Raw genomic sequence first — 14,102 nt, forward strand, 5'->3', positions numbered from 1 at the left:
TCTTTTTGAACTATTTTATGGACCTCTTTTTCAACTATTTTACGAACTCTTTTCGAACTGACCTTTTCTGTGAACTTTTTGCGACCTTTGTCATTTGGAAACAGCGGTGGCCATGTGGTCGGGGGAGGGTCCAAAATTAAAGAAGGAGGCGTGCAATCTTTTGGCAGAGCGTGCTGAGATACTGTAAAGGGTACAGTGTACAGACGACTCTCCTCTCCATGACAATAACCAGAAAGATAAAGAGTTTGTCTTACACCTAGTAATCCGCTGTGGACAGACCAAGTCAAGCAATTCAGGTTTAGCAAGCGGTGTGCGCTCCCGCCCCGCCAAGGAAATACATTTTTGGCAGGCAATCACATTTTGCACAACACCGGCAAATATAAACAAAACAAAACACCGGCGGAAAGCGATAATCGATAAAAAAATAACAAGCAAACGTGAGTTTTGACCCGGAGAATGCAGGGTCGGTAAAAAAAAATAAAGATCTGCGTCTCGGGGATGCGCGGACTTCCGGAAATGCGTGTCTTTTCTGATTTCAATGCGTAAAAAGACACAAAAAGTGCGTTAACATTATATATATATATATATATATATATATAGAGAGAGAGAGAGAGAGAGAGAGAGAGAGAGAGAGAGAGAGAGAGAGAGAGAGAGAGAGAGAGAGAGAGAGAGAGAGAGAGAGAGAGAGAGAGAGAGAGAGAGAGAGAGAGAGAGAGAGAGAAGACAGGATCTGCCCAATTTCCAGACGACCTCTTTTTGAACCTCCTTTTTGAACTGGTTTACGAACGTCTTTTTGAACTATTTTATGGACCTCTTTTTCAACTATTTTACGAACTCTTTTTGAACTGACCTTTTCTGTGAACTTTTTGCGACCTTTGTCCTTTGGAAACAGCGGTGGCCATGTGGTCGGGGAGGGTCCAAAATAAAAGAAGGAGGCGTGCAATCTTTTGGCAGAGCGTGCTGAGATACTGTACAAGGGTACAGTGTACAGACGACTCTCCTCAATATTGAGTCCAAATTGAATTCTGTCTGTTTAATTCTTTGCCTCTGGTCTTGTTTAATAGATGTCATCAGTGTTTGAACCTGACAATTTCAGATGCATGTGGATATAATCTGTTACTTGTTTTTTCGTACTGATATCGAACCGATATATTACATGGTATTGGTTTTAGTCACTTCAGTGTAGAAAATGTATCAAAGTTGCCGTTACTCTCTCGAATCTATTTGTTTCTCTTGGTTCCAGAGGATGTCGTCCCTGTCGTGTACAAGTGGAACGTGACGCTGCGAAAGAACGCTGGAAGTGGACTTCATGAAATTGTCGAAACCACTTCCTGTCGGTGCTGAATGCTGGCCGCACTAAGAGGAGATGGAGTACAGCGAGAGAGTGCTGTGTGGGAGTGGGGAGGTGGAGCTGGACCCCAACATCGTCAGCGAAGAAGCGGGGAAACTCTATTCCGAACTGCAGGTGATTTCTTGGTGTTGACCGATGTGGGTTTTTTCTATGGCCGAAACTTAATATTAGTAGTCAAGGATGTTTATGTGCGATATTTGCTAAAGTAAAAGTTATATAAAGGTGAATATTATATGTCAGTATTGACAGCTGGACAAGCCTTTAAGTTGTTTTTTTGCACATTATTTTTTAGGAAAGGTGGTACCAGTAGCGACATAATGTTTTATGCGGCGCTAATGTTGTGTTTTATCTATCAGCAAAAAACATCAAATACCTTTAAAAGGTGTGTCTAAGAGGAGCATCTACATTTACATTTTAAAAAATGGCAAAATTTCATTGGAAAATTGGTAAAAATTTTCTCAATTTCATACTATTTTATAGCAGTTTATGGATTTAATACATTGTAAGGTTTCCTCGTGAGCCGGCGGCGTTTCTGGGTGTTGTTGATAAATGGCTTTGGCTTTCTTCCAAAGGACGCGACGTCCACAGCTTCCAAAAACAATTTGAAATGTGAACTCGTCAGACCACAGAACACTTTTCCGCTTTGCATCAGTCCATCTTAGATGAGCTCAGGCCCAGCGAAGCCGGCGGCATTTCTGGGTGTTGTTGATAAATGGCTTTGGCTTTGCATAGTAGAGTTTTAACTTGCACATACAGATGTAGACGTTGTTTCCTGAAGTGTTCCTAAGCCCATGTGGTGATATCCTTTACACACTGATGTCGCTTTTTGATGCAGTACCGCCTGAGGGATCGAAGGTGCGTAATATCATGGCTTACGTGCAGTGATTTCTCCAGATTCTCTGAACCTTTTGATGATATTACGGAGCGTAGATGGTGAAATCCCTAAATTCCTTGCAATAGCTGGTTGACAAATGTTGTTCTTAAACAATTTGCTCAGGCATTTGTTGACAAAGTGGTGACCCTCGCCCCGTCCTTGACTGAGCATTTCATGGAAGCTGCTTTTATACCCAATCATGGCACCCACCTGTTCCCAATTAGCTTGCTCACCTGTGGGATGTTCCAAATAAGAGTTTGATGAGCATTCCTCAACTTTCTCAGTCTTTTTTGCCACTTGTGCCAGCTTTTTTGAAACATGCTGCAGGCATCAAATTCCAAATGAGCTAATATTTGCAAAAAATAACAAAGTTTTCCAGTTTGAATGTTAAGTATCTTGTCTTTGCAGTCTATTCAATAGAATATAAGTTGAAAAGGATTTGTTGTATTCTCTTTTTATTTACCATTTACACAACGTGAAAACTTCACTGCTTTTGTGGTTTGTAATATCCATTAAGTTCAATGAGCAGGATGTGTTGTGTGTGACCATGAATTTTTGCCCTGGTTAATTATTTTTTTTCCCTGCTGAATGACTAGGGAAGGTTGTTTGGATTCGATCATATAAGTAAATGCTGTGCGCTCATTCACTTGAATGTAGATTTGATAGTCACTGACTTGAGTTACCTTTGATGGCCACCAGATGACGACAAAATGGCGACTATCAGACAGTTGGCTGTTTGTGTATGATATAAAAACACTGCACCCGGCCAAATTGCTTTTTGGACTTTTGCCGTCTTGCGGGCCAAATTGATTGTTTGATTGTATCACGGAACATTAAAACTCGCCGCACTACCAAGTGTTGCGAACGGGGAAGGCTCAATGAGCGACTCGATCGCCGCAGTAGCCAAAACAAACAAAGCGGGAGGAAGATGCCAAGAAAGAAGGACAAAAACTGGAATTCCCGGCAAAAAAGTAGGAGTTTTGACTGCTAAGCATAGGGGACCATCGCCGCATGCAAGGAGAGAACCTGGAGAAGAATTCTCACAAGAACTCAAACGCCCTGTCAGATATGAACATTTATTAGGGAAGAATTATTGACCACGAATGTAACTTTTATTCTTAAATTAATACAAAATAAAGGGAACTTTTCTCATGAGGGCAAACAGTCTGGTGCAGGAACAGTGGTTATTACTGTCAGGTTCAAACACCGATGACATCTAGTAGACAAGACAAGAAGCAAGGAATCAAACAGAGACAGGGTTCAATTTAGCTCACGAGGAGAGCGCGTCGACCTGCACCCTCGTACAGTGTCGTCCCACGCTCTGACGAAAGGGTTCCACGCCTCCTCCTTTATTTGGGCCTTTTCTGATTACATAGCTGCAGCTGTTTCTAAGGGGACGGGGGTCATAAACAGCTGTCGCACTCGGTCATAAACAGTTCAAAGAGAAGGTGCCAGGAGCGGTGTCAGGTTTTCCCCCCTCTCTGCTTTGTAGACCTCGGGTCATGACAAGGTCTTCCTGTGGCTGTACAATAGATCAAAGGAACCGACACCTCCACGTCGCATCCCATTGCACACAGTTGAGGTTTACAAGCTGTCCGCCTTTCGCTTGATAATATCAAAGACAGCTTTTGTCTTCTCGCAGAGCAACCTGAACCCATGGGAACACAAAGTTGTGTGATAATTTATATACAATTATTCTGACAATTACCATCTACTTAACTAAGTATTGTTTTTTTTTTAATACTAAATATTGGTATCCTGTGTGTATATGTTGTATCTGCTGAAAAAAACAACAATATACATCAAAATGGCAAATATCGGCAGCGATAATCGGTCAATCTGTGTATGATCTAAACCACAGGTGTCAAACTCAAGGCCCGGGGGCCACATCTGGCCCGCGACATCATTTTACCTGGCCCGCAAACACCTGGAAATGTTACGTGTCAATAAAGTACTTTAATATTTTCTCACTAAATGTAATGGATTTTTTTCATTTCCACAGAAAAAATAGATGTACTGCTTGAAATTGCGTGCATTTTAAACTTAAATAGGATCCATTATTGCAACAAATATTACAGTATATTATCATACTTTCCAAACATGTTTTTGTCTAAATACAAATAAGTACGAATACTTAATTTTACAGCACACTACCCATCAAATTAATAAAAATGACAATACATTTTACGCAGCATATTGCTGTAAATTAATTGAAAAAAACTACTACAGTTTTTTGCGTTAAAATTCTGTTGACTGAGCTGCCAGTTTTTGACTGTAAAATCTAGGGTTGTTGTTTTTAACGGTGTATTACTGTAAATGGAAAGACGGTACATTTGTTTTTACGGTAGAAAAACTGGCAGCGAAGTCGCCAGAATAAAAAAAGAACTCGTACTGTTTTTCCATTAACAATATAATTAGACTTAGACTTAGACAAACTTTATTGATCCACAAGGGAAATTGTTCCACACAGTAGCTCAGTTACAAAGGGTAAGGATGGAAAGGATAATGCAGGTATTAAGTAGACTAAAAATGTACCATAATATCCATCCATCCATCCATTTTCTACCGCTTATTCCCTTTGGGGTTGCGGGGGGCGCTGGAGCCTATCTCAGCTACAATCGGGCGGAAGGCGGGGTACACCCCGGACAAGTCGCCACCTCATCGCAGGGCCAACACAGATAGACAGACAACATTCACACTCACATTCACACACTAGGGCCAATTTAGTGTTGCCAATCAACTTATCCCCAGGTGCATGTCTTTGGAGGTGGGAGGAAGCCGGAGTACCCGGAGGGAATGTACCATAATAGCAATATAAAATATAACATATTAGTAATATTTACATATTATATATACAGTATAATATACTGATATATTATTATATTATATTATATTTTTATACAATATATAACAATTCCCAATTACCATGTACAACATTAAAGTATATGTAACAGCTGCAGCAAAAAAAAAAAAAAAAAGGGCTGCATAAAATAGAGAGTAGATCCAGCAGAAAATATACATTATAAACAAATCATGTTGTAAAAACCAATGTGTCAGGTTCAAACACCGAACTATTTATCAAACAGGACAAGAAGCAAGGAATCAAACAGAGACGGGATTCAATTTAGCTCATGAGGAGAGCGCATGGCCCTGCACCCTCGTACAGTGTCTGAGGAAAAAGTTCCACGCCTCCCCATTTATTTGGGCATTCCCTGATTACATATCTGCAGCTGCTTCTAAAGGGAGGGTTCATATCATGCAGCAGCTGCACTGGGTCATAAACAAGTTAAAATAAAAACTGTGTGCTTGGAGCGGTGTCAGGTTTGGCCCCTCTCTGCTCGTAGATTTCAGGTCCTGATAAGGCCCATCTGACACCGCTACGACGCATTCCATCGCACACAGTGGAGATTTTACAAGCTGTCCGCCTTTTGCTTGATACGATCAAAGACAGCTTTGTAAGCACCAGTGGATAGTAACCCTGGCAACCGGTCTTCAAACAAATTGTGTGACAACTTATATACAATCATTCTGACACAATGTAAATTTAACACCAAAATTCTGGCAACTAAGCTGCCAGCTTTTGTCGTGAAGAACCCCCCCCAAAAAAACAGTGGTACTGTTTTTCCATTGACCTTAAAGGCCTACTGAAACTCACTACTACCGACCACGCAGTCTGATAGTTTATATATCAATGATGAAATCTTAACATTGCAACACATGCCAATACGGCCGGGTTAGCTTACTAAAGTGCAATTTTAAATTTCACGCGAAATATCCTGCTGAAAACGTCTCGGTATGATGACGTCAGCGCGTGACGTCACGGATTGTAGAGGACATTTTGGGACAGCATGGTGGCCAGCTATTAAGTCGTCTGTTTTCATCGCAAAATTCCACAGTATTCTGGACATCTGTGTTGGTGAATCTTTTGCAATTTGTTCAATGAACAATGGAGACAGCAAAGAAGAAAGCTGTAGGTGGGAAGCGGTGTATTGCGGCTGACTGCAGCAACACAAACACAGCCGGTGTTTCATTGTTTACATTCCCGAAAGATGACAGTCAAGCTTTACCATTGGCCTGTGGAGAACTGGGACAACAGAGACTCTTACCACGAGGACTTTGAGTTGGATACGCAGACGCGGTACCGTGAGTACGCTTCCAAACATTTGATCGCTTGGCCGTACGTGCGTGCCGCTATGTGCATGTCACGTACGTAACTTTGGGGAAATATATGTGCTGTATGAACTTTGGGGACGTGAACGGTACTTTGGGCTGTGGGATTGAGTGTGTTGTGCAGGTGTTTGAGTCGTATTGGCGGGTTATATGGACGGGAGGGGGGAGGTGTTTGTTATGCGGGATTAATTTGTGGCATATTAAATATAAGCCTGGTTGTGTTGTGGCTAATAGAGTATATTGTGTTTATTTACTGTTTTAGTCATTCCCAGCTGAATATCAGGTCCCACCCGCCTCTCACAGCATCTTCCCTATCTGAATCGCTCCCACTGCCCTCTAGTCCTTCACTCTCACTTTCCTCATCCACAAATCTTTCATCCTCGCTCAAATTAATGGGAAAATCGTCCCTGTCTCGGTCCGAATCGCTCTCGCTGCTGGTGGCCATGATTGTAAACAATGTGCAGATGTGAGGAGCTCCACAACCTGTGACGTCACGCTACTCGTCTGCTACTTCCGCTACAGGCAAGGCTTTTTTTTCATTATTGCGAACTTTATCGTCGATGTTCTCTACTAAATCCTTTCAGCAAAAATATGGCAATGTCGCGAAATGATCAAGTATGACACATAGAATGGACCTGCTATCCCCGTTTAAATAAGAAAATCACATTTCAGTAGGCCTTTAAAATGTTGTAAAACACTATATTTTACAGTGAAATTTTGTAAAAGTAAAGTTTTTACTGTAAAATGGGCAGTCTACAATTTATATAATTAGGGCCCGCATGTCCCATTGCATAAGGACTCCCAAAGGGAGTCCTTATGCAATGGGACATAAGGACCTATTGAATTTGTAAGGTTTTATTCTTTATTCTTTATTCTTCCGCCGCCACATTATACTGTAATTTGACCCACTTAACATGCTTCAAAACTCACCATATTTGACCCACACATCAGGACCTGCGAAAATTGCCTTTTTTTAAAAAAAACGAACCACAAAACTCAAAATTGCGCTCTAGCGCCCCCTAGGAAAAAAAAAACTAGACTGCCTGTAACTCCCACTAGGAAGGTCGGAGAGACATGAAACAAAAACCTCTATGTAGGTCTGACTTAGACCTACATTTCATAATAGTACTAAAATCAATAGGAAGTTGGCAATTCCCCCTTCAAGACAAAAAAGTACTAAAAACAGTAACTTTTGCCTCTTTGAGCTGTAATTTGACCCCCTTAACACGCTTCAAAACTCACCAAACTGAACGCACACATCAGGACTGTCAAAAATTGCGATCTTATAAAAAAACCTAATCTCAAATCCTAATCTCAAATCTCAAAATTGCGCTGTAGCGCAATTTTTGAATAAAACGCAGAAAAAACTGCTCCTCGGAAGAAGAAAATGACAAAACCGCCTGTAACTCCCACTGGGAAGGTCGGAGAGACATGAAACAAAAACCTCTACGTAGGTCTAACTTAGACCTACATTTCATAAATTGACAACCCCCAGCAAAAATCAACAGGAAGTTTGCTATTCCCCCTTCAAAACAACATTTTTGTAAAAACCGGTCACCTTTCTTCAAACATTATCTCCTCTGAGCGCGTTTGTTGTTTCGGCTTCAAACTAACATAGGAGAGAGATTGAACCCTTCTGATTAAAAGTTGGCGAAAGAGTTTTGATACCTGCTCCGGTTTTTATTTTATGACCCTTCAAAGAACCTCTGCGCTGATGCTGCTGTTTTTTCAAGATGGCTGCTTAAAAGCAGGCAGCACCAGCGTGCCCACACAATGCAGACAAGGTAGGTACACTAGACAAAAGTATTGGGACAATTCGGACTAAAAGTAGACAAAAGTGTTGGGACACTTATGACTACCACTGGACAAAAGTATTGGGACACATAGCACGAAAACTGGACAAAGGTATTGGGACACTTGGGACTACAACTTGACAAAAGTATTGGGACACTTATGACTACCACTGGACAAAAGTATTGGGACACTTATGACCAAAACTGGACAAAAGTATTGGGACACTTACACTGCACAAAAGTATTGGGACACTTAGGAATACCACTGGACAAAAGTATTGGGACACTTAGGACGAAAACTGGACAAAAGTATTGGGACACTTAGGACGAAAACTGGACAAAAGTATTGGGACACTTACACTGGACAAAAGTATTGGGACACTTAGGACTACAACTTGACAAAAGTATTGGGACACTTAGGACTAATACTGGACAAAAGTTTTGGGACACTTAGGACTATAACTGGACAAAAGTATTGGGACACTTGGAACGTAAACTGGACAAAAATATTGGGACACTTGGGACTAACACTTGACAAAAGTATTGGGACACTTATGACGAAAACTGGACAAAAGTTTTGGGACACTTAGTACTAAAACTGCACAAAAGTTTTGGGACACTTCGGACTAACACTAGACAAAAGTATTGGGACACTTGGGACTAAAATTGGACAAAAGTATTGGGACACTTAGGACTACCACTGGACAAGAGTATTGGGACACCTACACTGGACACAAGTATTGGGAAACTTAGGACTAAAACTTGACAAAAGTATTGGGCCACTTGGGACTAAAACTTGACAAAAGTATTGGTAGTCTGGACAAAAGTATTGGGACACTTAGGACTACAACTTGACAAAAGTATTGGGACACTTAGGACTAAAACTGGACAAAAGTATTGGGACACTTACGACGCATACTGGACGAAAGTATTGGGACACTTCGCACTATAAGTAGACTCAAGTATTGGGACACATAGGACTACCACTGGACAAAAGTATTGGGACACTTACACTGGACAAAAGTATTGGTACACTTGGGACTAAAACTTGACAAAAGTATTGGGACACTTAGGACTAGCACCTGCCAAATACGCGGGCCCGACCAATGCTGCTTGCAGCTTTAATTAATAATGAAATCCAGAGACAAATCCATACATAACTGCCATGTGGCCCTAAATGAACACCACTTTGACATCCCTTATCTAAAGTGAGCACTTTATTCCATGGCAGACCGTCATCGAGACGCACGGTGAAGGCGTGGTGGAGTCCCTGGTGCCAATATTCGTGTGGGTCCTGGAGGGGCTGGCAGGCTGCAAGGCTCAGCTGAGGGAACGGGAAGAGGAGGCGGAGAGGGAGCGAGCCGAAAGAGAGCGGTTGCTGGAGCGATATCATCTTGAGAAGGCCGTGAGGAAAGAAAGCCAGGAGGTGCGGCTCGCTTTCCATCCCGCCCGGAAATGTTTGAATCTCACCTTCGTTTCCGCACCCAGAGGTGTTTGGAGCTGGACGACCAAATAGAGCAGGAAAGGAGAGCCATGAGAGGGAGGGAGAAGGAGCGAGAACGCCGGGAGAGACACTTTGAGAAGAAAGCCAGGGAGCAAGCAGATCAATGTGAGTATTTCATTGATTACCTCACACTGCAAAAAGTCAGTGTTCAAAAACAAGAAAAAAAATACCAAAATGAGGGGTATTTTACTTGAACTAAGCAAAATTATCTGCCAATAGAACAAGAACATTTGGCTTGTCAAGACTTTCCAAAACAAGTCAAATTAGCTAACCTCAATGAACCCAAAAATACCTTAAAATAAGTATTTTCTCACTAATAACAAGTGCACTTTTCTTAGTAGAAAAAACAAATAAGAGACCTTTTTTCTCAATATGTTGAAAAATATTCTTAAATGAAGTAAATGCTGGTGTCATTATCTTGACATAATGATATGCGCTCGGCATTACATTTCTTGCATTTTCCCATCGATAACATGACATCATCGCGCCAAGTGCGTGCTCTTTCAGTCATTTATATATATATACAAACCCCGTTTCCATATGAGTTGGGAAATTGTGTTAGATGTAAATATAAACGGAATGCAATGATTTGCAAATCCTTTTCAACCCATCGCACTACAAAGACAAGATATTTGATGTTCAAACTCATAAACTTTTTTATTTTTTTTGCAAATAATAATTAACTTAGAATTTCATGACTGCAACGCGTGCCAAAGTAGTTGGGAAAGGGCATGTTCACCACTGTGTTACATGGCCTTTCCTTTTAACAACACTCAGTAAGCGTTTGGGAACTGAGGAGACACATTTTTGAAGCTTCTCAGGTGCAATTCTTTCCCATTCTTGCTTGATGTACAGCTTAAGTTGTTCAACAGTCCGGGGGTCTCCGTTGTGCTATTTTAGGCTTCATAATGCGCCACACATTTTCAATGGGAGACAGGTCTGGACTACAGGCAGGCCAGTCTAGTACCCGCACTCTTTTACTATGAAGCCACGTTGATGTAACACGTGGCTTGGCATTGTCTTGCTGAAATAAGCAGGGGCGTCCATGGTAACGTTGCTTGGATGGCAACATATGTTGCTCCAAAACCTGTATGTACCTTTCAGCATTAATGGTGCCTTCACAGATGTGTAAGTTACCCATGTCTTGGGCACTAATACACCCCCATACCATCACACATGCTGCCTTTTCAACTTTGCGCCTATAACAATCCGGATGGTTCTTTTTCTCTTTGGTCCAGAGGACACAACATCCACAGTTTCCAAAAACAATTTGAAATGTGGACTCGTCAGACCACAGAACACTTTTCCACTTTGTACCAGTCCATCTTAGATGAGCTCAGGCCCAGCGAAGCCGACGGCGTTTCTGGGTGTTGTTGATAAACGGTTTTCGCCTTGCATAGGAGAGTTTTAACTTGCATTTACAGATGTAGCGACCAACTGTAGTTACTGACAGTGGGTTTCTGAAGTGTTCCTGAGCCCATGTGGTGATATCCTTTACACACTGATGTAGCTTGTTGTTGCAGTACATCCTGAGGGATCGAAGGTCACGGGCTTAGCTGCTTACGTGCAGTGATTTCTCCAGATTCTCTGAACCCTTTGATGATATTACGGAGCGTAGATGGTGAAATCCCTAAATTCCTTGCAATAGCTGGTTGAGAAAGGTTTTTCTTAAACTGTTCAACAATTTGCTCACACATTTGTTGACAAAGTGGTGACCCTCGCCCCATCCTTGTTTGTGAATGACTGAGCATTTCATGGAATCTACTTTTATACCCAATCATGGCACCCACCTGTTCCCAATTTGCCTGTTCACCTGTGGGATGTTCCAAATAAGTGTTTGATGAGCATTCCTCAACTTTATCAGTATTTATTGCCACCTTTCCCAACTTCTTTGTCACGTGTTGCTGGCATCAAATTCTAAAGTTAATGATTATTTGCAACCAAATAAATGTTTATCAGTTTGAACATCAAATATCTTGTCTTTGTAGTGCATTCAACTGAATATGGGTTGAAAATTATTTGCAAATCATTGTATTCCGTTTATATTTACATCTAACACAATTTCCCAACTCATATGGAAACGGGGTTTGTATATATATATTTTTTTATTTATTTTTATTTTAATTTTGAAGAATTTATCTGAATGTGCATGCATAAAATGTTGGGGTTGTTTACTTGAGTCATATTGCCATCATATTGCAGTCTACGCTTATCTCTTATGTTTGACTGCCATTTACTGGTCCCACTTATCATTACATCATGTACCAAATGATATAGGTAAGCAAAACCAGAATTATTCCTTACATCAGGCGCACCGGGTTATAAGGCGTACTGTCGAGTTTTGAGGGGAAAAAAGTGCGCCTTATAGTCTGGAAAATACGGGATTAATCATTAAGCCCTATTTTTCCCAGCTGAAGGCTTCCATGAACTCTATCAGTTGCATGTTGCACAGCGATAATGAAGCTGTGGTTGTGTTGCTGTGTCACAGTGGTGGCCTTGGAGGAGCAGAAGTCGGCCCTGAGCCGGGAGCTGAGCACGCTGAGGCACACCCACAACAAGGTCGGACGCGGTCCACCGTCACTATCATGTCTTGTGCTTTCTCGCTCTCCACTAATCCTCTCTTTTAGATGGTGCACTCCTTCCGGGAGCTGATGGAAAAGAAGAAACACTCGGAAAGCGATTCAGCCCTGAGGTTGTTCTTTACTTCTACAGTATTATTATTACTTGTCGGCTGCTGTTAGTCTTGTGTGTAGAGATCGACAGATACTGTATGTTTTTTATTAGTAGTCAAGGAGGCCAATAGCCCATATTTGGTAATGTCCAGACATTCACACATATAGTGATCATCATAATAATAAATAGATGACTTTCTGGTGTGTGAATGTTTGTACATTCACACATAATAATAATAATAATAATGAATAGATGACTTTCTGGTGTAGAATGTTATATGTGTGAATGTTTGGACATTCACACATATGATAATAATAAATAGATGACTTTCTGGTGTAGAATCTTATATGTGTGAATGTTTGTACATTCACACAAATAATAATCATAATAATAATATATAAATGACTTTCTGGTGTAGAATCCTATATGTGTGAATGTACATTCACACATAATAATAATAATAATAATAATAATAATAATGAGGACAAGCGGTAGAAAATGGATGGATGAATTGATGAATAGATGACTTTCTGGTGTAGAATGATATATGTGTGAATGTTTGGACATTCACACATATAATAATAATAATAATAATAATAATAAATAGATGACTTTCTGGTGTAGAATCATATGTGTGAATGTTTGGACATTCACACATATAATAATCATAATAATAATAATAATATATAGATGACTTTCTGGTGTAGAATCATACGTGTGAATGTTTGGACATTCACACACAATAATAATAATAAATAGATGACTTTCTGGTATAGAATTTTATATGTGTGAATGTTTGGACATTCACACATATAGTAATCATAACAATAATAATATATAGATGACTTTCTGGTGTAGAATCGTATGTGTGAATGTTAGGACATTCACACACAATAATAATAATAAATAGATGACTTTCTGGTGTAGAATCTTATATGTGTGAATGTTTGGACATTCATACATATAATAATAATAATAATAATATATAGATTACTTTCTGGTGTAGAATCATACAGTAAAAATAATAAATAGATGACTTTCTGGTGTAGAATCTTATATGTGGGAATGTTTGGACATTCACACATATAATCATAATAATAATATATAGATGACTTTCTGGTGTAGAATCCTATATGTGTGAATGTTTGTACATTCACACACAATAATAATAATAAATAGATGACTTTCTGGTGTAGAATCATATGTGTGAATGTTTGGACATTCACACACAATAATAATAATAAATAGATGACTTTCTGGTGTAGAATCTTATATGTGTGAATGTTTGGACATTCATACATATAATAATAATAATAATAATAATAGATAGATGACTTTCTGGTGTAGAATCTTATATGTGTGAATGTTTGTACATTCACACATAATAATAATAATAATAATAATAATAATAATAATGAGTACAAGCGGTAGAAAATGGATGGATGAATTGATGAATAGATGTCTTTCTGGTGTAGAATGATATATGTGTGAATGTTTGGACATTCACACATATAATAATAATAATAATAAATAGATGAATTTCTGGTGTCGAATCTTATATGTGTGAATGTTTGGACATTCACACATAATAATCATAATAATAATAATATATAGATGACTTTCTGGTGTAGAATCATATGTGTGAATGTTTGGACATTCACACACAATAATAATAATAAATAGATGACTTTCTGGTGTAGAATCTTATATGTGTGAATGTTTGGACATTCACACATA

The 14,102-nt window shown here is 39.8% G+C and overlaps 1 protein-coding gene across 1 annotated transcript in view; it reads left to right on the forward strand.

Annotated features, from left to right (window-relative positions):
* Nucleotides 1-14,102, forward strand: part of LOC133604250 (C-Jun-amino-terminal kinase-interacting protein 4) — an 84,684-nt gene that overhangs the window by 12,186 nt on the left and 58,396 nt on the right. The window contains exons 2-6 of the mRNA XM_061957443.2: nt 1,244-1,465; nt 9,420-9,614; nt 9,677-9,797; nt 12,181-12,251; nt 12,320-12,384. Coding sequence (XP_061813427.2) covers nt 1,367-1,465; nt 9,420-9,614; nt 9,677-9,797; nt 12,181-12,251; nt 12,320-12,384 — 551 coding nt within the window. The 5' untranslated portion in view covers nt 1,244-1,366. The remainder of the gene's footprint in view (nt 1-1,243; nt 1,466-9,419; nt 9,615-9,676; nt 9,798-12,180; nt 12,252-12,319; nt 12,385-14,102) is intronic.

The sequence above is a fragment of the Nerophis lumbriciformis genome, linkage group LG04 (genome assembly GCF_033978685.3).
Source record: "Nerophis lumbriciformis linkage group LG04, RoL_Nlum_v2.1, whole genome shotgun sequence".
NCBI lineage: Eukaryota > Metazoa > Chordata > Actinopteri > Syngnathiformes > Syngnathidae > Nerophis > Nerophis lumbriciformis.